This window comes from Mobula hypostoma, chromosome 5 (assembly GCF_963921235.1).
Source record: "Mobula hypostoma chromosome 5, sMobHyp1.1, whole genome shotgun sequence".
Taxonomy (NCBI): domain Eukaryota; kingdom Metazoa; phylum Chordata; class Chondrichthyes; order Myliobatiformes; family Myliobatidae; genus Mobula; species Mobula hypostoma.
This window is the reverse complement of record NC_086101.1, coordinates 2,159,566-2,183,463: the sequence shown is the minus strand read 5'-3', so window position 1 is coordinate 2,183,463 and position 23,898 is coordinate 2,159,566. Positions and strand designations below refer to the sequence as shown.

General features: G+C 52.2%; 1 protein-coding gene across 4 annotated transcripts in view; it reads right to left on the bottom strand.

Annotated features, from left to right (window-relative positions):
- Window positions 1–22,093, bottom strand: part of kifc1 (kinesin family member C1) — a 59,277-nt gene extending 37,184 nt beyond the window's left edge. The window contains exons 1-6 of one of the 4 annotated variants that reach the window (XM_063047857.1): window positions 21,983–22,093; window positions 20,336–20,445; window positions 13,485–13,601; window positions 7,839–7,953; window positions 3,023–3,097; window positions 436–625 (exon numbers count right to left, since the gene is read on the bottom strand). In XM_063047857.1, coding sequence (XP_062903927.1) covers window positions 436–625; window positions 3,023–3,097; window positions 7,839–7,953; window positions 13,485–13,601; window positions 20,336–20,431 — 593 coding nt within the window. In that variant the 5' untranslated portion in view covers window positions 20,432–20,445; window positions 21,983–22,093. Of the gene's footprint in view, window positions 1–435; window positions 629–3,022; window positions 3,098–7,838; window positions 7,954–13,484; window positions 13,602–20,335; window positions 20,446–21,982 lie in introns of those variants that run through there. The other 3 variants (XM_063047856.1, XM_063047858.1, XM_063047859.1) reach the window with 3 other exon arrangements.
- Window positions 22,094–23,898: the final 1,805 nt, after the last annotated feature.

Genomic DNA, 23,898 nt, shown 5'->3' with positions numbered 1-23,898 from the left:
TTGATGTGACTGTCTAAAAGTCTCTGATGTATCTGGCTGGCTCTAGTGCATTCCAGGCACCCCACCCTGTGCATTGAAGGTGAGAGGGGGCAATTTCAAAGGAGATATGAGAGACAAGATTTTATAAAAAGCACACCTTTCAGTACATTTGAGTTGGCTGCCTGGAATGCTCTGTCTTTGATAGTAGACACAGATACATGAGAGACTTTTAAGAGACGTTATGACTGCAAGGAAAGTGGAAGGATTGAATACAATTCTGACCTACTGCCACTGGAATTAATTTACTGCATGTATTACTATAAATAATGCGACCATCTCATGCTAAAATATGAACACAAAGCCTGCAGCAACATTTACACTGGGTGCAAAGGGAAGCCAACGGGCTGTCCAATTCAATTCCAGCCATTACTGATAGCCTTCCAAAGGAATACTAACTGCAGCTTGTCTTCAAGCTCCTTGTTTCGTGAAACGGCGGCAGACAAATGTTTGCTGTGCAAACCCGCACTTTCCTGAAACTCTTTCCTCTGCTGCTCCGAGAGCTGGAGCTTTCCCGAGTACTCCGACATCCGTTTCTTCATGTCCTCCAGCTGGCCTTTCAAGTCCCAAGCTGGGCGCTTCTTCAGCGCTGCTGTGAAAAGGAGCACATTTCGACAGTGACCAACAGAATTTCTGACTACTGCTTGTCAGTCATACCAAACATACTGAAAGGTGCTGGGAAAAGGCCGGTGACAATCACGAAGGCTCCCAGCCACCCTGCTGATGGATTATTTGTCCCACTCCCGTAACAACCACACCAGACTCAAACGGTTACGGTCCCCAAGCAGTAAGGCCAATCCAACACTTCCACCCGCTAAGCCACCCCTCGACACCCACAACTTTATCATTTCCTGTCAGTCACCTTCTGCACAGACACTCCTGTGTCCAGCATCACTTTATGGACACACAATCGATCAATGAATACCAGCTGTCTTATGTGTTCTTCAGTATGTTTTTAATTATTGTTGTTGTGTTCTTTACTTTATAGTGTTCCTGTGCGGCATCAGATCCGCAGCAACAAGTCTCAGGTTCTCCTGTACAGGAAATTACTTACAGTATCTGACACAGGAAACTCAATTGAAATTGAAACACATTTTCAACAACTGAAGAAAGGTTGGTCTTGATACAACACCCAGCAATGCACAACTAGGCACCATTCACTGCTTTAAAACTTGAGACAAGAAAGCATCCAATGGAAACACAGATTGACATGGTCCATTGCTCACTGTGACCACCATGAAATAAACTTGTGGATCTGAAGACATTCAGGGATTTAGACATTTGGTGTCCACTAGATAGAGATTGTTCCCTGATCTTTTCTTGGAGTTACACAAAGAATGATTCTAGTCCAACGTTGTTTTCTCTCTAACCTGGATTTCCCCTCTACCATAGTGGACAGAGATCCGCTGGCCGCAGCTCAACTATTTCTGCACCTCTGCTCTTCTAGAAACAACCAATTCCCTGGTCTCCATCATCCACCCCTGCAGCCATCTGTACAAAGGATATTCCACGATCTCTGCAGGTCGAACAGGACTTCACCACCATGCTCCACTGTCCAATCAGTCGTTCAAAAGGGGGTCAATGAAGATTTAGTCCAACCTCTGCTTGTGCCCAACTACAACACGGTCAGATGAAAGATCCAATCTCCAACCTGTGCCCATCTACAACAGCGTCCAATGAAAGATCCCATGCCACCTGTGCCCATCTACGACAGTCAGATGAAAGATGCCAGCTCCAACCTGTGCCCATCTACAACACTCTGATGAAAGATCCAATCTCCAACCCCAAGGCTTGAAGAAAATAGCTTGTCTGATTGGACTGCAGCATTTTGAACACCAGAATAAATTCAGATTTCTGTTACAAACATACAGATTGGTCTTCTGGCCCAAGTGCCAATCTAATCTATCCACATTTTACCTGTAATGGTCCCATATTCCACCAAATCTTTCTTATCCATGTAGTCATCCACAGGTGGCTTAACCTTCCCTGGGGAAAATTGTGTGCAATCACCCCATCTCTGTCCTTCATTCAAGAAGTCAGCTCTGGTAACCCAGTCTGAGCTGCCAATTCTACTGCCGTCACCCAGCGGTGATTCTGACCCAGACATTCTTGATAACCCAGTCTGAGCTGCCATCTCTCGCCATCACCCAGCTGTGATCCTGACTCAGATATTGCTGATAACCCAGTCTGAACTGCCATCTCTCCCCGTCACCCAGCTGTGATCCTGACTCAGACATTCCTGATAACCCAGTCTGAGCTGCCATCTCTCCCCTCACCCAGCTGTGATCCTGACTCAGAGAAATGATTCCCTCCTTCTCTCTCCTGTTCCCCACTGTTGCCTCTGACTTCTCTTTCGCTATCTCTTGTGGCCTGTTCTCCTCCTTTTCCAGATTCTTCCCGCAGGCCTTTACCTTCCCCACCCACCTGCTTTCACCTGTCACCTTCCAGCTCGCCTCCCTCCCCCTCCCACAACCGTTTTATTCCGGCGTCTTCCCCCTTCCTTTCTAGTTTGAAGAAGGGTCCTGGCCCAAGGTGTTGACTGTCTCTTCATTGCTGACCAGTTGAGCTCCTCCAGCATTTTGTGAGTGCTGACCCAATGGTCCATTTCCCTACAATGGCAAGGTCAGAGTCCATCAAGTGGTCCCACACCTGAAGACCCCAAACTGCTAACCTGCTTCTTTCCCTAATCCCAATGAGCAAGGCCACAGGCAACGAGGGATTGCTACAGCCACTTGCCTACAGCTTAAAGCTGACCTGTTGCCTGTTGCAGGAGCAGCGTCCCGATGGTAGATCAACTACAATCTCAGCTGCAAAAGGACAGGAGAGCCCTATCGCCTCCTTCCTAGTTCCCCACCCCAAACCCCACCCACCGTACAGTGAAAACATCCCATCACAATTTAAATCCATCTCTTAACTCACCTCACTTTGTTTAATGGCACAAGAAATTGGTTCTAGTTTACGAGTTTGGAGACATGGACGTCCATACCTGAAGTGCTGTTGGAAACAGTGGCCGTTGTTGCAGGTCTGCTCTCAGTCCCTTTCACTGTCATCGCCTGCCGGGCTGCGGAAAACACTCGGTGGTTTGTTACATTAGCCTGAGAAAACCTTTAACAGTTCAACAAGCTGACAGTGTGAGCTCAGGTCAGGCTTGTGTCCACTTTTCACCACTTCATTCATACCACCACGAGGGCGGACAACTAACCACCCCCTGACCATACCTCCCCGAGGGCCCAGTTTACCCACCCCCTGTCCGTACCGCCCCGAGGGCACAGTTTACCCACCCCCTGACCGTACCTCCCCGAGGGCCCAGTTTACCCACCCCCTGTCCGTACCGCCCCGAGGGCACAGTTTACCCACCCCCTGACCGTACCTCCCCGAGGGCCCAGTTTACCCACCCCCTGTCCGTACCTCCCCGAGGGCCCAGTTTACCCACCCCTGTCCGTACCGCCCCGAGGGCACAGTTTATCCACACTGTCCGTACCGCCCGGAGGGCACAGTTTACCCACCCCCTGTCCGTACCTCCCCGAGGGCCCAGTTTACCCACCCCCTGTCCGTACCGCCCCGAGGGCACTGTTTACCCACCCCCTGTCCGTACCGCCCCGAGGGCACAGTTTACCCACCCCCTGTCCGTACCGCCCCGAGGGCACAGTTTACCCACCCCCTGTCCGTACCGCCCCGAGGGCACTGTTTACCCACCCCCTGTCCGTACCGCCCCGAGGGCACAGTTTACCCACCCCCTGTCCCTACAGCCCCGAGGGCCCAGTTTACCCACACTATCCGTACCGCCCCGAGGGCCCAGTTTACCCACCCCCTGTCCGTACCGCCCCGAGGGCCCAGTTTACCCACCCCCTGTCCGTACCGCCCCGAGGGCCCAGTTTACCCACCCCCTGTCCGTACCGCCTCGAGGGCACAGTTTACTCACCCTGTCCGTACCGCCCCGAGGGCCCAGTTTACCCACCCCCTGTCCGTACCGCCCCGAGGGCACAGTTTACCCACCCTGTCTGTACCGCCCCGAGGGCCCAGTTTACCCACCCCCCGTCCGTACCGCCTCGAGGGCACAGTTTACTCACCCCGTCCGTAACGAGGGCCCAGTTTACCCACCCCCTGTCCGTACCGCCCCGAGGGCACAGTTTACCCACCCCCTGTCCGTACCGCCTCGAGGGCACAGTTTACCCACACTGTCCGTACCGCCCCGAGGTCCCAGTTTAACCACCCACTGTCCGTACCGCCCCGAGGGCACAGTTTACCCACACTGTCCGTACCGCCCGGAGGGCACAGTTTACCCACCCCCTGTCCGTACCGCCCCGAGGGCACAGTTTACCCACCCCGTCCGAGGGCCCAGTTTACCCACCCTGTCCGTACTGCATCGAGGGCACAGTTTACCCACCCCCTGTCCGTACCTCCCCGAGGGCACAGTTTACCCACCCTGTCCGTACTGCCCCGAGGGCACAGTTTACCCACCCCCTGTCCGTACCGCCCCGAGGGCCCAGTTTACCCACCCCCTGTCCGTACCACCCCGAGGGCACAGTTTACCCACCCCCTGTCCGTACCTCCCCGAGGGCACAGTTTACCCAGCCCCTGTCCCTACCGCCCCGAGGGCCCAGTTTACCCACCCCGTCCGTACCTCCCCGAGGGCACAGTTTACCCACCCCCTGTCCGTACCTCCCCGAGGGCACAGTTTACCCACCCCCTGTCCGTACCACCCCGAGGGCACAGTTTACCCACCCCGTCCGTACCACCCCGAGGGCACAGTTTACCCACCCCCTGTCCGTACCGCCCCGAGGGCACAGTTTACCAACCCCCTGTCCGTACCGCCCCGAGGGCACAGTTTACCAACCCCGTCCGAGGGCCCAGTTTACCCACCCTGTCCGTACTGCATCGAGGGCACAGTTTACCCACCCCCTGTCCGTACCTCCCCGAGGGCACAGTTTACCCACCCTGTCCGTACCGCCCCGAGGGCACAGTTTACCCACACTGTCCGTACCGCCCGGAGGGCAGAGTTTACCCACCTTGACCGTACCGCCCGGAGGGCACAGTTTACCCACCCCGTCCGTACCGCCCCGAGGGCACAGTTTACCCACCCCCTGTCCGTACCGCCCCGAGGGCACAGTTTACCCACACTGTCCGTACCACCCCGAGGGCACAGTTTACCCACCCCCTGTCCGTACCGACCCGAGGACACAGTTTACCCACACTGTCCGTACCGCCCCGAGGGCACAGTTTACCCACCCCATGTCCGTAACGCCCCGCGGGCACAGTTTACCCACCCCCTGTCCGTACCGCCCCGAGGGCCCAGTTTACCCACCCCCTGTCCGTACCGCCCCGAGGGCACAGTTTACCCACCCCCTCTCCGTACCGCATCGAGGGCACAGTTTACCCACACCCTGTCCGTACCGCCCCGAGGGCACAGTTTACCCACCCCGTCCGTAATGAGGGCCCAGTTTACCCACCCTGTCCGTACCGCCACGAGGGCCCAGTTTACCCACACTGTCCGTACCGCTCCGAGGGCACAGTTTACCCACCCCGTCCGTAACGAGGGCCCAGTTTACCCACCCTGTCCGTACCGCCACGAGGGCCCAGTTTACTCACCCTGTCCGTACCGCCACGAGGGCCCAGTTTACCCACCCTGTACGTACTGCCACGAGGGCCCAGTTTACCCACTCCCTGTCCGTACCGCCCCGAGGGCACAGTTTACCCACCCCCTGTCCGTACTGCCCCGAGGGCCCAGTTTACCCCCCCCGTCCGTACCGCCCCGAGGGCACAGTTTACCCACCCTGTCCGTACCGCCCCGAGGGCCCAGTTTACCCACCCCCTGTCCGTACCGCCCCGAGGGCCCAGTTTACCCACCCCCTGTCCGTACCGCCCCGAGGGCACAGTTTACCCACCCCCTGTCCGTACCGCCCCGAGGGCACAGTTTACCCACCCCCTGTCCGTACTGCCCCGAGGGCACAGTTTACCCACCCCGTCCGTAACGAGGGCCCAGTTTACCCACCCTGTCCGTACCGCCCCGAGGGCACAGTTTACTCACCCTGTCCGTACCGCTCCGAGGTCCCAGTTTACCCACATTGTCCGTACCGCCACGAGGGCACAGTTTACCCACCCCGTCCGTAACGAGGGCCCAGTTTACCCACCCCCTGTCCGTACCGCCCCGAGGGCACAGTTTACCCACCCCCTGTCCGTACCTCCCCGAGGGCACAGTTTACCCACCCCCTGTCCGTACCGCCCCGAGGGCACAGTTTACCCACCCCCTGTCCGTACCGCCCCGAGGGCACAGTTTACCCACACTGTCCGTACCGCCCCGAGGGCACAGTTTACCCACCCCCTGTCCGTACCGCCGAGGGCACAGTTTACCCACCCCCTGTCCGTACCGCCCCGAGGGCACAGTTTACCCACACTGTCCGTACCGCCCCGAGGGCACAGTTTACCCACCCCCTGTCCGTACCGCCCCGAGGGCACAGTTTACCCACACTGTCCATACCACCCCGAGGGCACAGTTTACCCACCCCCCGTCCGTACCACCCCGAGGGCCCAGTTTACCCACACTGTCCATACCACCCCGAGGGCACAGTTTACCCACCCCCCGTCCGTACCATCCCGAGGGCCCAGTTTACCCACACTGTCCATACCACCCCGAGGGCACAGTTTACCCACCCCCCGTCCGTACCTCCCCGAGGGCACAGTTTACCCACACTGTCCGTACCACCACGAGGGCCAACAACTAACCACCCTCTGTCCGTACCACCCCGAGGGCCCAGTTTACCCACCCCCTGTCCATACCACCCTGAGGGCACATTACCCATCCCCTGTCTGTACCACCCCAAGGGCACAGTTTACCCACTCCCTGTCCATACCACCCCGAGGGCAGTTTACCCACCCTGTCCATACCACCCCGAGGGCCCAGTTTACCCACACTGTCCATACCACCCCGAGGGCACAGTTTACCCACCCCCCGTCCGTACCACCCCGAGGGCCCAGTTTACCCACACTGTCCATACCACCCCGAGGGCACAGTTTACCCGCCCCCCGTCCGTACCACCCCGAGGGCCCAGTTTACCCACACTGTCCATACCACCCCGAGGGCACAGTTTACCCACCCCCTGTCCGTACCTCCCCGAGGGCACAGTTTACCCCCCCTGTCCGTACCGCCCCGAGGGCACTGTTTACCCACCCTGTCCGTACCGCCCCGAGGGCACAGTTTACCCACCCCCTGTCCGTACCGCCCCGAGGGCCCAGTTTACCCACACTGTCCATACCACCCCGAGGGCACAGTTTACCCAACCCCCCGTCCGTACCACCCCGAGGGCCCAGTTTACCCACCCCCTGTCCGTACCGCCCCGAGGGCCCAGTTTAGCCACCCCGTCTGTACCGCCCCGAGGGCCCAGTTTACCCACACTGTCCATACCACCCCGAGGGCACAGTTTACCCACCCCCCGTCCGTACCACCCCGAGGGCCCAGTTTACCCACCCCCTGTCCGTACCGCCCCGAGGGCACAGTTTACCCACCCCCTGTCCGTACCGCCCCGAGGGCCCAGTTTACCCACACTGTCCATACCACCCCGAGGGCACAGTTTACCCACACTGTCCGTACCACCCCGAGGGCCCAGTTTACCCACACTGTCCATACCACCCCGAGGGCACAGTTTACCCACCCCCCGTCCGTACCGCCCCGAGGGCCCAGTTTAGCCACCCCCTGTCTGTACCACCCCGAGGGCAAAGTTTACCCACCCTGTCCATACCACCCCGAGGCTGACAACACACAGATTGCATTCATGGAGAAATGAGAGAAGGGAGAGGTCATATACCTCCATAGTGACTCTTCGCCCCCTTGCCAGCCATGCTTGACGCCACCTTGCTCCTGGATGTACTGAGGGAGACACTACTGAAGGCAACTTTCTTCACAGCCCCAGCCCCAACTGGCTAAATAAGGGGGAGGTGGGGGGGGGTGGAGGGAGAGAAAGAAAGAGTGTACCGCATTGCTATCAATTTCACACACACACCTTAACTGGCCTACTTAAAGCAAACTGAGGAATATACTCAAACATCCAGCAACCTTAACTGGGAGGATTAGCCCCACTGCTGGAGTAATTTCTCAGTTTTTACCATCAGGAATTGCCCACCAAATTAATATATCATGAAGTCTTTATTTAGTGCCTGCCTGCTGTTGTGGTAATCCAACCGACTCAAATCCTCTTCTTTTGAATCCAATCAAATGGTATGCAAGGTGTACCAAGAACTTTGCTGCTTGTGATTGAGAAATTGTCTCGCAAAGCATTTGGTTCAGTTTGGGTAATCGAGTGCGAGAACTAGGCTTTAGAATCAGCAAAGTTTAATGGAAAACTGCTCCAGCTTTAGTTCATGTGCATGGATGGTAAGGACACTGGAGAAGTGCTCAGAGGAATAGAGTGTACAACATCCACTGACATATTATCTAACTCCAGAAGAAGTGAGAAGACGACCAGAATGTAATGGCAATTGGCATGTCAAATTGTAATTACCCAGGGCATCTATGAAAGCATAAACTGAACTTCAGTCATTGTGTTTTTATGCAAGTGTAATGCCCTGGTTCACATTTTTACTTCTATGCTGTAGGTATTTAACATAGAACATAGGAAACCTACAGCACAATACAGGTCCATTGGCCCACAAAGCTGTGCCGAACATGTCCTTACCTTAGAAATTACCAAGGGTTACCCATAGCCCATTATTTTTCTAAGCTCCATGTACCTATCCAAAAGTCTCTTAAAAGACCCCATCGTACCCGCCTCCACCACCACCGCCAGCAGCCCATTCCACGTACTCACCACTCTCTGCGTAAAAAACTTACCCCTGACATCTCCTCTGTATCTACTCCCCAGCACCTTAAAACTGTGCCCTCTTGTGGCAGCCATCTCACCCCTGGGAAAAAGCCTCTGGCTATCCACACGATCAATGCCTCTCATCATCTTATACACCTCTACCAGGTCACCTCTCATCCTCCATCGCTCCAAGGAAAAAAGACCAAGTTCACTCAATCTGTTCTCATAAGGCACGCTTTCCAATCCAGGCAACATCCTTGTAAATCTCCTCTGCATCCTTTCTATGGTTTCCACATCCTTCCTGTAGTGAGGCGACCAGAACTAAGCACAGTACTCCAATTGGGGTCTGACCAGGGTCCTATATAGCTGCAACATTACCCCTCGGCTCCTAAACTCAATCCCATGATTGATGAAGGCCAATGCAGCGTATGCCTTCTTAACCACAGAGTCAACCTGCGCAGCTGCTTTGAGTGTCCTATGGACTCGGACCCCAAGATCCCTCTGATCCTCCACACTGCCAAGAGTCTTACCATTAATACTATATTCTGCCATCATATTTGACCGACCAAAATGAACCACTTCACACTTATCTGGGTTGAACTCCATCTGCCACTTCTCAGGCCAGTTTTGCATCCTATCGATGTCCCGCTGTTGTCGTTGTGGCTATCTCTCGAGGTCGAGGATGATGGTCTTCGTTCCATTGAGCCCACAGAGTGAAGACGCCTGTGCGTGTATTTGTTTAACGTGTACTTGATGTTGCACTCCAAGAAGCACACGATACTTCACAAATCAACCAACTGATTCCAATGGCATGGAAACCATGACGATTGGAGCTGATGGATTTGTTGCAGCCTTCATCCGCCTTCACAGCCGTTGAGTTCAAAGTAACTTCATCCGCCTGTTCCACCGTTGAGGTCTTGGTTGGATTGTTCTTTGTCAGGGACCTCACCCTCGACCTTACCGCCATGGGTGACCTTACCAGGAGCATAGCTCCAGACGGCATTGCTCTCAGGATCACAGGACCACACAAGCTTCTCCACCACGACAAGGTGACAATCCACAGAGAAGTGTCCCGCTGTAACCTCTAACAGCCCTCTGCACTATTCATAACACCCCCAACATTTGTGTCATCAGCAAATTTACTAACCCATCCCTCCACTTCCTCATCCAGGTCTTTCATAAAAATCACGAAGAGAAGGGGTCCCAGAACAGATCCCTGAGGCACACCACTGGTCACCGACCTCCATGCAGAATATGACCCGTCTACAACCACTCTTTGCCTTCTGTGGGCAAGCCAGTTCTGGATCCACAAAGCAATATCCCCTTGGATCCCATGCCTCCTTACTTTCTCAATAAGCCTTGTATGGGGTACCTTATCAAATGCCTTGCTGAAATCCATATACACTATATCTATTTAGTCACATCCTCAAAAAATTCAATCAGGCTCGTAAGGCACAACCTGCCTTTGACAAAGCCATGCTGACTGTTCCTAATCATATTATGCCTCTCCAAACGTTCATAATCCTGCCTCTCAGGATCTTTTCCATCAACTTTCCAACCACTGAAGTAAGACTCACTGGTCTACAATTTCCTGGGCTCTCTCTGCCCCCTTTCTTGAATAAGGGAACAACCTCCAACCCTCTGAAACCTCTCCCGTCCCCACTGATGATGCAAAGGTCATCACCAGAGGCTCAGCAATCTCCTCCCTCGCCTCCCACAGTAGCCTGGGGTACATCTCGTCTGGTCCCATTGACTTATCCAACTTGATGCTTTCCAAAATCTCCAGCACATCCTCTTCCTTAATATCTACACGGTCAAGCTTTTCAGTCCGATGTAAATCATCCCAACAATCGCCAAGATCCTTTTCCGTAGTGACTGGCAAAATACAAAGTAAATGGCAGGATACTTGGTAGTGTCGAGGAGCAGAGGGATCTGGGGTTACATGTCCACAGATCCCTGAAAGCTGCCTCTTGTACTGAGCAGTGGTGCCCTGGGGAAGAGGTGCTGGCTATCCACTCTATCTATTCCTCTTATTATCTTGTATACCTCTATCACGTCTCCTCTCATCCTCCTTCTCTCCAAAGAGTAAAGCCCTAGCTCCCTTAATCTCTGATCATAATGCACACTCTCTACACCAGGCAGCATCCTGGTAAATCTCCTCTGTACCCTTTCCAATGCTTCAACATCCTTCCTATAGTGAGGTGACCAGAAGTGGACACAGTACTCCAAGTGTGGCCTAACCAGAGTTTTATAGAGCTGCATCATTACATCGCGACTCTACACTCTATCCCTCGACTTATGAAAGCTAACACCCCATAGGCTTTCTTAACTACCCTATCCACCTGTGAGGCAACTTTCATCTCCCACTGAACAAAGACCAGCCCAAGACCAACCTTAAGCAGGGATGGGTACATGGACTTCAGTAAGGCCTTTGACAAGGTCCCGCATAGGAGGTTAGTTAGGAAAATTCAGTTGCTAGGTATACATAGAGAGGTGGTAAATTGGATCAGACATTGGCTCAATGGAAGAAACCAAAGAATGGTAGTAGGATTGCTTCTCAGAGTGGAGGCCTGTGACTAGTGGTGTGCCACAGGGATCAGTGCTGGGTCCATTGTTATTTGTCATCTATATCAATGATCTGGATGATAATGTGGTAAATTGGATCAGCAAATTTGCTAATGATACAAAGATTGGAGGTGTAGTGGACAGTGAGGAAGGTTTTCAAAGCTTGCAGAGGGATTTGGACCAGCTGGAAAAATGGGCTGAAAAATGGCAGATGGAGTTTAATACAGACAAGTGTGAGGTATTGCACGTTGGAAGGACAAACCAAGGTAGAACATACAGGGTTAATGGTAAGGTACTGAGGAGTGCAGTGGAACAGAGGGATCTGGGAATACAGGTACAAGATTCCCTAAAAGTGGCGTTACAGGTAGATAGGGTCGTAAAGAGAGCTTTTGGTACATTGGCCTTTATTAATCGAAGTATTGAGTATAAGAGCTGGAATGTTATGATGAGGTTGTATAAGGCATTGGTGAGGCCGAATCTGGAGTATCGTGCTCAGTTTTGGTCACCAAATTACAGGAAGGATATTAATAAGGTTGAAAGAGTGCAGAGAAGGTTGGTTTTGGGCTGGTCTTTGTTCAGTGGGAGATGAAGACGAAGATGCTGGACAGAACCGGGTGTAGGATTTGACCCGGTGCGCGATCGTGATTCGATGGAGCCAGGTGCCGATCCATTGAGGTCCAACTTGTTTCACTGACAGCCACTGAGGCCCAGCTCCAACTTGTACATCTGACTGTTTAATTAAAATGGGCCCTTTTCTTTACTAAACCTTTAGGTAAATTAAGTGTTACATACCTCGTAGGCATCTTGTGACTGTCTTATGACCAAGATGTAATTGAGTATCTTGTGAGCATGACGTAATGGTCTTGTGATGGTGGGGTGATGTGATTTTCCCACGAGTGTGAGGTCACGTGATGACATGTTCTCAACAGATATATAAAGGGAAACCCCTGTTGTGACGCAGTTTAGTTTTCGTTAGTTCATCTGTTACTCCATTATGCTGCGTATTCATCTCATGACACAGTTTCGTTTTAAAGTGGAGTTTTACTTTCTATTGCAAGGTAAAATCGTTGTGCTGGCAGTTTCGCCAATCGCTGCCAGTTTTGCTTGGGGTATCTTTGATTTATCTTTACGGTAGTATTGGAGAGTGAAGATCTTACTAAAGTACGGGAATCTGAAGGATCGAGTAAAGTTGGTGTCGTTCGGTGGTTTCATAAAGGATCGACCTTATTGAATCTTCGTTCAGAAATAGTGACCTGCATCTGAGATAACCCCTGTAATATCAGGAAGGTTTTTTTTTTTGCAGTGTTCATTCACCAGGAAAAGATCAGTTCCTTTAAGCCATTTTATTTCCTTCGTCGCGAATCCTTTGGACGGGATCAGCAGTAACGTCAAGTCTTCGAAGAAATCTGTTTCCAGAGAAGTCTCTCCTTACTGACTGTGTAAATCACTTGGACTTTCGAATTTACCATTTTAAGACTGTGTTTGAATTTACCACTTTAGGAACTGTTCCAGAGTTGCCGCATAGCAGTTAACTTCCGGTTAAGTTAGTCGTTTGAATTCTTTTCGCTATTGTTGAGCAGAGTTTAATAAATGTTTATGTTTGTTTTTTCAAACCTGACTCAATTATATATTCATTGTTGCTGGGCACGTGACATAAGATTAATAAATATAATTCCTTTAATCATATGCAGTGTATTGCCTGTTATTATGTGGCACTAATTTATAACCGGGTAGCAAGTTACACAGCATCCACACAAACCAGGGTTTGGGCGGGGTGAGAGCCGTCTCAATCTCACGGGTTTGGCAGATTGGGAGCATCTTCCCTAGACTTACACAGCTGAAGAAACCAACGGCATTTCACAAGCATCGAGTGTAACGTGGGGAATGAGGCCTTTTTCTCTTTCCCTCCGACCCTCCTCCCAACCACACATCCAGATCTGACACTGGGCAATGAATATTACACTTCTACTAAACTTCTCTGACCCACCCTGACCCCACCCTCCCTGAGCATCATCGGTGTTTAGTCGTCACACATTAGGGACTCTGACCCTCCCATCCATACTTTGACTGGCACTCAGAGGGACTCACGTTGGTTCTGGTCACTGCTGTTGTCAGCTCTGTCTTCTTCGCTAAAGGCTGTGGAAGTCGTGAGCGTTGTAATGATGGGATCCGGTTGTTAACTGTACTTCCAGTGATATTCTGTTGCTCCAAACCATAAACAAAAAGAGACAGTGTCATATGTATGCCAAGCACCATTTAAAACTAACCCCTTTGTGCTGTCACTATGAAGCCAAAGACTTAGAAGAAAACTGGCAATTGCCCTTTCCCAAAGCTCAGGAAATGTCCGAGTGCAAAATTAATTCAGTTCTGTACAATAACCATGTTGAGCTGGGTTACAGGTATACTACACTTTCTGTGATTCCTCATATCACAGACCCTCCCCATTTTGTTCTGAACATAAAGTACAAAGTATACCCTCTGATCTCAGCACATTTCCAAGTGCTCACCTGCTTCAGTTATGGCAGTCGGCATGGATTAGAATAATGTTGGTCCTCCAGTAAATCTCACTGAAGGAATATTATGCCGGTGGGCAGTCGCAGTCGAGGAGGGTTGGTGGGTCAGTGGAAATGTACACAAGGCCATGACTGATAAACACAAGAGATTTTGCACACACTGGTAATCTCGAGCAACATACCCATAATGCTGGAGGAACTCAACAAGTCAGGCAGCATCTATGGAGAGGAATGAACAGTCAAAACTTCAGGCGGATGATGCCCTTTACCAGCGCTGGACAGCAATGGGGCAGAAGCCAGAATAAGGTGTGGGAGGGGTAGGACTACAAGCTGGCAGGTGTTAGGCGGACCAGGTGAGGGGAAAAGTAGGTGGGTGCGGCAGGGGAGCAATGAAGAAGGAAGCTGGGAGGTGATAAGCGGAAGAAGTAGAGGGCTGGAGAAGAAAGAATCTGATTGGAGAGAAGAGTGAAAGAACGGAAAGGAGGAACACCACCAGGAGGTGATGGGCAGGTGAGAAGAAGAGAAGGAGTGAGGGAAGAGCCGATATGGGGAATGAAAAAAGAGACTAGGGAGAGGAGGGGGGAGAAATTACAAGGCTGGAGGAATTGATATTCATGCCATCAGGCTCCTCCAACTTGAGTGGCCTCTTTGTGACGGTAGAGGAGCCCATGACAGACATGTCCAAATGGAAATGGGAAGTAGAATTAAAATGGGTAGATAACAGGAAAACCCGTCTTTTGCGGCAGTCAGAGCAAAGGTGCTCAACGAAGCAATCCACCAATCTGTTGGATGTCACCAACATAGAGGAGGCTGCACTAGGGACAGTGGATACAGTAGATGACCCTGATGGAGAGTCACCTCACCTGGAAGGACTGTTTAGGGCCTGAATGATGTCAGCAGGAGTGGGTGGTGAGGCTTGGGAGTAGGGGCATGTCAAGGAATGCTGGCATTAGAGAAGGACAGAGGGATAGAGCACAATGATCATTCATGTGTTTTGGGTGAGGCCCGGGGGGGGGGCGGGGTGGTGGTGTGCCTGACATGAAGCCTGGGATATTACCAATGTAAAACGGGGAAGCTGCAGTCTGTTCAAGGACTCTGGTGAGAAGTACTGGAGTCAGGGTGGTAGATGACATGGTCAGAAAGGAGACAACTCCTCCACGCTGACTGTGCTGTCTGCATTTGACCCATAGCCCACGAAACCTCTCCTATACAAGGACTTGCCTGGAAGGGTTACAAATAACGTTAATCTGCCTACCTCAACCACTATCTGTGGCAACTCACTGCAAATCAGCGTCTGCATGAAGCAGCTGTCCGTGACGTCTTGCTGGATCTTCAACCCGAGTCCTGGTGGAACTTATGCCAGAATGTTGTTCTGGATATCAGTTCGGTATTCAACACTATTGTTCCACAAACCTTAGTTAAATCCCTCGGTATAAATATACACAACTGTGCAACTGGGTGTTGGATTTCTTAACCAACAGACCATAGGATATAGGAGCAGAAGTAGGCCATTCTCCACATCTCTGCTCTAAGTGGACATCCTTCAATCCTGAAGTCGTGCCCTCTTGTCCTGGACTCCCCTACCATGGGAAATAACTTGGCCATATCTAATCTGTGCAGGCCTTTTAACATTCAGAATGTTTCTATATGGTAACCCTTTTATTCCTGGAATCATTCTCGTGAATCTTCTCTAACCTTCTCCAATGTTAGTATATCCTTTCTAAAATAAGGAGCCCAAAACTGCACACAACACTCCGTGTGGTCTCACAAGTGCCTTATAGAGCCTGCTCTTATATTCTATACCTCTAGAAATGAATGTCAAAATTGTATTTGCTTTCTTCACCACCAACTCAACCTGGAGGTTAACCTTTAGGGTATCCTGCACAAGGACTCTCAAGTCCGTTTGCATCTCTGCATTTTGAATTCTCTTCCCATCTAAATAATAGTCTGCCCATTCATTTCTTCCACCAAAGTGCATGACCATACACTTTCCAACATTGTATTTCATTTGCCACTTCTTTGCCCACTGATAACCGGCAGCCAGCCAGAATAGGATCCCTTTATTCCCACTCTCTGTTTTCTGCCAATCAGCCAATGCTCCACCCAGGCTAGTAACTCCCCTGTAATTCCATTGGATCTTATCTTGCTAAGCAGCCTCATGTGTGGCGTCTTGTCAAAGGCCTTCTGAAAATCCAAGTACACCACATCTACTGTATTTCCTTTGTCTACCCTGCTTGTAATTTCTTCAAAAAATTGCAGTTGGTTAGTCAGGCAGGATTTTCCTTTCAGGGCACCATGCTGACTTTGGCCTATCTTGTCATGTGCCTTCAGGTGCTCTCTATCCCTCAAAAAAAAATGCAAGGGGAAAAAAAAAATGAAGTCCCCCTACTCACTGACCTCGCTGAAGCCCAAATGAGCCAAAGTCCTACCATTCTGCCTCAAACCATTCCATCGATGGCCGCTCCACTAGGCAGTGTCTCCCTTTTATGCCTGGACCTTCCCAGCTCTCCGACTCATGATTGGTGTTCCGGTTATAGCCGAGTTCCCGTGATGCTTTCCCCTTTTAAACTTTGCTCCCGGGCCTGTGCGCTGCCTCCTCTCTCAGAGCTCTCCAACTCACAATTGGTGCACCAGTTACAGACCTCAGAGCCCTCCTCCCTCCCCACCACCCTCAGCAGGGGTAAGCCCACCCCTCGTGCCGAGCCCAGTGCTGGGCACTCTGCTCGCACACAACTGCGCGGCCAAACACTCCAGTAGTCACACTGTCAGTTCGCTGACGACAAACTCACCACCAACAACGATGAGATGGCCTACAGAGAGAAGGTGGAAGAACCTGAGGCTTGGTACCAGACAAATAACCTCTTTCTTCATGACAAGACAAAAGAGATGGCTATCAACTTGGGGAGAACTCGCACCAGTCACACCGCAGCACAGAAGTGGAAACTTCAAGCAGTTTCAAACTCCTGGAAGTGCACATCTCACACAACCTCTCATGATCCCATAATATATTCCACACAATCAGGAAAGCTACTTTCTGAGACTGAAGAGAGCTGGACTTTACACATCTATACTCATGTCATTCTACAGATGAACTGCAGAGAGCATGCTAACATGTTGCTTGGCACTGTGGCGGGCAAGGTGGCTCGATAACGGGTGGTCAAAACTCTCCATGCATCACCAACACCAGCCTACCCAACATCAAGGACGTACATACAGAAAAGTGCCAGAAAAGGGCCGGTAACATCATCGCATCCACTCCAGGATCACCAGACTCAATAACAGTTACTTTCCCCAAGCAGTGAGGCTAACCAACACCTCCACACACTAACCCACCCTTACACCACTACCTTATCATTTCCTGTCAGTCACCTTACGTACAGACACTCCTGTGTCCAGCAATACTGAGGACACACAATCTCTATATACAAGTTATCTTATGTATTTGCATTTATTGTGTTTTTTATTATTGTGTTCTTATCTTTTGTGGGGTTTTTGTGCTGCATCAGATTGGAAGCAACAATTACTTTGTTCTCCTTCACACTTGAGCACTGGAAATGACATTGAACAATCATGAATCTTGGACGAAGGATCTCGGTCGTTCATTCCCGTCCTCAGATACTGCCTGGCCTGCTGAGTCCCTCCTGCATTGTGTTGCTATGCCCTCATTTTCAGCATCCACCTGCACCACCCCCTTGTCTACCTCTATCAATTCACCTGATTCTGTCCCTTTGGGTGATGTGCAGTGCTTTGAATTTGGCTGGGTAAGTACTTTAGAAATGGGAGCAAGGGTGGCCACTCAGTCCTTCAGTACAATTACGGCTGGTACAAAGGCTCTAATGCACAATATCAAGACAAGCTGACTCAAGCAGCCACCCCAACTTCGAGGCATGTTCAAAAGACCCTCACCACCCAGACAACGCCCTTTTCTCATTGCTACCATCAGGGCGGAGGGTACAGGAGTCTGAAGACACACACAACGTTTTAGGAACAGATTCTTCCCCATGGACAGTCCCAAACCTGTTGTGAAAAGAGGACTGGGGACAGGGCTAGCAACCCCATCCCATAAAAATCCAGCGCTACCGAAACGCCAACAGAAGATCCAAAGACCTCATCCCTGGGAGAGGAGGGATACACCAAAAAGATGAGCTGCACCTGAAGACAACAGAAAAGACTGGCCCTGGACAGAAGACTCTGGTGAGCTACTGGCAGTGGCCTATCTTTCCCCTCCACCATCTGATCTCTGAACAGTCCACGAACACAAGCTCACTTTTGTATTTATTTGGTGGTTTTGTAATTTACCACAAACAACAAATGGCAGGGTGTAAGATTGTTATTTCTCTTGGTTTTTTCTTCTAGTTTAACTTTTCTATGGTAGCTTATAATTTTATATAATATACATGTAATTGCTCACTGGCAGCCAACCTGAAAAGGATCCTTTTATTCCCACTCGCTGCCTCCTACTAATCAGTCAATGCTCTAACCATGCCAGTAACTTTCCAGTAATATCATGGGCTCTTAGCTTCATGTTTGACCTTCTGAAGGTCCAAATGTACAACATCTACTGCATCCCCTTTATCTATCCTACTCCTCAAAGAATTCCAACAGGATTTTCCCTTAAGAAAACCATGCTGACTTTGACCTATCTTGTCCTGTGTCACCAAGTACTCCACAACCTCAGCCTTAACAATTGACTCCAACATCTTCCCAACCACTGAGGTCAGGCTAACTGGTCTATAATTGTATTTCTGCTGCCTTCCCCCTTTCTTAAAGAGTGGAGTGACATTTGCAATTTTCCAGTCCTCTGGCACCATACAAGAGTCTGATGATTTTTGAAAGATCATTTCTAATGCCTCCACAATCTCTACTGCTACCTCTTTCAGAAGCCTAGGGCGAAGTTCATATGCCCCAGGTGACTTATTTACCCTTGGGTCTTTCAGCTTTTTGATCACCTTCTCCCTTGTCATGGTAACTGCACTTACTTCTCTTTTCTCATATCCATTAACATCTGGGACACTGCTAGTGTCCTCCACAGTAAAGACTGATGCAAAATATTCATTTAGTTCATCAGCTATCTACTTGGCCCCCATTATTATTTCTCCTGCCTCATTTTCTAGTGGTCCTATATCCACTCTCATCTCTTAATTTTTACATGCTTGAAAAGCTCTTACTATCCACATTGATACTGTTTGCTGGCTTGCTTTCATATTTCATCTTTTCCCTCCTTATGATTCTTTTAGTTGCTCTGTAGGATTTTGAAAGCTTCCCAATCCGGTCTTCCCACTAATTTTTGTTTTGTGGTATGCCCTCTCTTTCGGTTTGACATTAGCTTTGACTTCCCTTGTCAGCCACAATTGTACTATTTTGCCAGTTGAGTGTTTCTTCATTTTTGGAATACCATCTATCCTGCTCCTTCCTCATTTTTCCCCAGAAACTCACACCATTGCTGCTCGGCTGTCATCCCTGCCAACAACTCCTTCCAATTTACTTTGGCCAACTTCTCTCTGTAATTACTCCATTGTAATTTCCTTTACTCCACTGAAATACTGCTACATCAGACTTTACTTTCTCCCTGTCAAATTTCAAGTTGAACACAATCATATTGTGATCACTGATACCTAAGGATTCTTTTACCTGAAGCTCCCTAACCACCTCCATTTCGTTACATAACACCCAATCCGGTATAGCTAATGCTGTCGTAAGCTCAATGACAAACTACTCTAAACAGCCATCTTGTAGGCATTCAACAAACTCACTCTAGAGATCCATTTCCAACTTGATCTTCCCACATGATGAAATTTCCCTCAGCTATCATAACATTGCCCTATAGACATGCCTTTTCTATTCCCTGTGGTCCACCTCCCGGCCACTGTTGGAGGCCTGTAGATAACTGCCATCTGGGTCCTCTTACCCTTGCAGATTGTTAATTTAACCCACAAGAATTCAACATCTTCCGATCCTACGTCACATCTTTATCTTGACACCAAGGTATTTGAAGTTGCTCACCCTTTCCCCAGAGATCCCTGATAAAGGACTTATCTGTGTTCCCTCGTCTTGCCCTTTATGAAGTCCACAATCAACTCCTTTATCTTACTGATGAAGAGTGCAAGTTTCACACACAAAATGCTGCAGGCCAGGCAGTGTCCAGCATCTGCAGGTCTTCTCCTGACGAAGTGCCCGTTTGTTGTTTTGACACCACTCCACTTGCCTCCTCATGACCATCTAACATTCTGCCAACAGTTGTACCACTGGCAAATTCAGAGACAATGTCTGGCCACACAATCCTGAGTGTGGAGAGAACGTTTAATAACTCAGCTTTGTGTCTCATTCTTCATTTCTGAAAAACCTCTGGGCAATATCACCAAATCAAACAATGTCTTATAAAACAGCGATAACAACCTAATCCTGGTCCGATTTGGAGCTGCTCACCTCTGCATTTTCATCCTGTAGTTTGCGTTTCTTCGTCAGGGGCCGGCTCTCAGCGGGTCTGTCTTGGCCAACAGGTAACCCCCGGCTCCAATCCATTCTGCGAATCAGTGCTGAGTGGAGAGGGAGTGGGTGTGTCACAGCCAGTTTTAGAACAGGGTAAAGGTGGGAGAAACAGAGCAACACACACCCCTGTCACCCCCATCCCAGCCCATGCCCACTCCCCGTCAGTCCGACCAACCCCGTCACCCCTTCAGTCCCGTTCCTCTGTCAACTCACCCCTTATCGCTCTCTGCCCTCCCCTCCCTCCCTATCACCATCTCCCCAAACCCCTCATCACCCTCCACCATCCCCTCCCTCACCTCTCTCCCTATCACCATCTCCCCAAACCCCTCATCACCCACCATCCCCTCCCTCACCTCTCTCCCATCACCATCTCCCCAAACCCCTCATCACTGTCCACCATCTCCCCAAACCCCTCATCACCCACCATCCCCTCCCTCGCCTCTCTCCCATCACCATCTCCCCAAATCCCTCATCACTATCCACCATCTTCTCAAACCCTTCATCACTCTCTACCCTCCCCTCCCTCACCTCTCCCATCACCATCTCCCCAAACCCCTCATCACCCTCCACCATCCCCTCCCTCACCTCTCTCCCCAACTCCTATCCAACCACCCTCATCACCCTTGGCATCTTCTCCCTCCCACTCCCTCTACCCCCACCCTGTCTCTCCCCAGCCCCCACCCCATCTACCCCATCTCTTCATTTCTCTCGAACTCCCCCCACCCCAACTCTCTCTATCTCTCTACCCCCCAGGCCTGACTTACTCTCTTCCCCCTACCCCCATCTCCACACAACCCCGTCTCTGTCCCTACCCCACCGGCCCATCTCCCCCTCTACCCCACCTCCTTTCTGCCCCTGCCCTTCTCTCCCCCCGTCCGCACTGGCCTATATCTCCCCCTCTCCCTGCCCCGCCTCGTCTGTCTTCATCCGCCCCGTCTCTCAATCCCCAGCCCCTTGCCCGTCTCTCCCCCCTCCTCCCCACAGTCATGTCTCTCTTCACCTAACCCATCGGTGGCTGCCCGTGTCCCACCTCTCCCCACCCAGGCAATTTCTCCCCCCCCCCGCGTCTCACCCCCGTCTCGTCTCTCCCCCTCCGTCTCCCCGTCCCGTCTTCCCCCTCCGTCCCCCCATCCCCTCTCACCCCCGTCCCGTCTCCCCGTCCCGTCTGTCCGCTCCGTCCCCCCATCCCGTCACTCCCCCTCCGTCTCCCCGTCCCGTCTCACCCCGGTCCCGTCTCACCCCCGTCCCGTCCCGTCTCCCCCCCGTCCCGTCTCCCCCCCGTCCCGTCTCCCCCCGTCCTGTCTCACCCCCCTCCGTCTCCCCCCCGCCCCGTCTCATCCCCCTCCGTCTCCCCGTCCCGTCTCACCCCGGTCCCGTCTCTCCCCCCTCCGTCTCCCCCCCGCCCCGTCTCATCCCCCTCCGTCTCACCCCCACCCCGTCTCACCCCCACCCCGTCACTCCCCCGTCCCGTCTCATCCCCCTCCGTCTCTTCACCACAACTCCCTTCACCCGTCCCGTCTCTCCCCCTGCCCCCCCCCATTGCCCGGTCCCCACCCCCACCCCCGGTTTAAATTGGCGCCTCACCGAGCCCTTCCTGAAACAAACGGCAGCTCACCGGGCAACCGCTCTGAATCTATTGGACGCTCCGAGTCACGTGTCTCATCCACCGCCTCAGCTGATTGGCCGAGGCGGCGCCGACCTGCGATTTCAAACTGCGGACGGTTGGCATCAGAGCCCGCGCTCTTGGTCAGCGAACAGCGGCGGCGGCGGCGGCGGCGGCGCGGGAGCGCGCGTCCTCGGGTAAGCGCACGGCGGCGGGAGCGCGCGTCCTCGGGCAAGCGCACGGCGGCGGGAGCGCGCGTCCTCGGGCAAGCGCTCGGCGGCGGGAGCGCGCGTCCTCGGGCAAGCGCTCGGCGGCGGCGGCGCGGGAGTTGTCCTGTCTCCGACACTGCCCCCCCTCTCCAGGGGTCAAAGTAAGTTTCAGAACCGGAACCAGAGAAAACCCGCAGACCCAGGTACCGCGCACAAACTCAGCAGTCACGGCAAGGAAAGTCGACGTTCCGGGCTGAGCCCCCACCAGCAGCAGCTGGACATATAAAAGTCGCGGAGTCAGAGTTGGGGAGTGGGGGGGGTGGGGTGGGGAGTGGGGGGGGTGGGGTGGGGACTGGGGTGGGGTGGAGTGGGGAGTGGGGTGGGGAGTAGAGTGTGGTGGGGTGAGGTGTGGAGTGGGGTGGGGAGTGGGGTGGGGTGGGGGGTGGGGAGTGGGGTGGGGTGGGGAGTGGGGGGGGAGTGGGGAGTGGGGAGTGGGGAGTGGGGTGGGGTGGGGTTTATCCACACGATTCAGGAGCGCAGCTCGAGGGGTACCACCTGTTGTCGTCGTAGTCATAGTCATCCCGGGGGAAATTGGTTTTCGTTACAGTTGCATCATAAATAATAAATAGTAATAGAGCCATAAGTAGTTAAATAGTAATATGTAAATTATGCCAGTAAATTATGAAATAAATCCAGGACCAGCCTATTGGCTCAGGGTGTCTGACCCTCCAAGGGAGGAGTTGTAAAGTTTGATGGCCACAGGCAGGAATGACTTCCTATGACACTCTGTGTTGCATCTCGGTGGAATGAGTCTCTGGCTGAATGTACTCCTGTGCCCACCCAGTACATTATGTAGTGGATGGGAGACATTGACCAAGATGGCATGCAACTTGGACAGCATCCTCTTTTCAGACACCACCGTCAGAGAGTCCAGTTCCATCCCCACAACATCACTGGCCTTACGAATGAGTTTGTTGATTCTGTTGGTGTCTGCTACCCTCAGCCTGCTGCCCCGGCACACAACAGCAAACATGATCGCACTGGCCACCACAGACTCGTAGAACATCCTCAGCATCCTGCTAACCTGGCGTTGTGTGACCCGAGACTCCTGTACCTCCTCCCCGATTAGATAAGGAGGCCTGGATGGTGGGATGACGGCGCTCCCTGTAGATGTGTTCAATGGAGCGGAGGGCTTTGCCCATGGTGGCCTGGGCCGTGCCCACTACAATCTGTAGCCTTTTCCTTTCAAGGGCATTGGCGATGCCAGCCACGCCACCAACCCGCTGAGCCTCTCTCTCTTCCACGGGTGACCCAGTTCCCTCGTTCCGGGCTCGGGCTGTCGTCAGCCGGGGATTATTCCGCTAAAACCGGGCTGGATCAAGGCGGATTTAGACGTGCTGTTGACCTGAGAGGCGGTGTTCGCCACCCGCGCCCGCCGGCTGCGATCAGACACCCGCTCCTGTCGGCGGACGCCCCTCTCACCCGTAACCAGCGAGTCCGAGGGGCCCCTCGGCACAGGACCCGGCGGATGGCGGACGTGGATGAGCCGGTCCCGGGCGAGTCCGAGGCCATCAGCAAGGACGAGGTGGAAGAAGAGCCGGCGCCCGGACCCCGGGGCCAGACCCTCAGACACAAGGTGATACACTATGCCGACCGGGTCTTCTTCGTCTTCCTCGCACTGCTGCTGC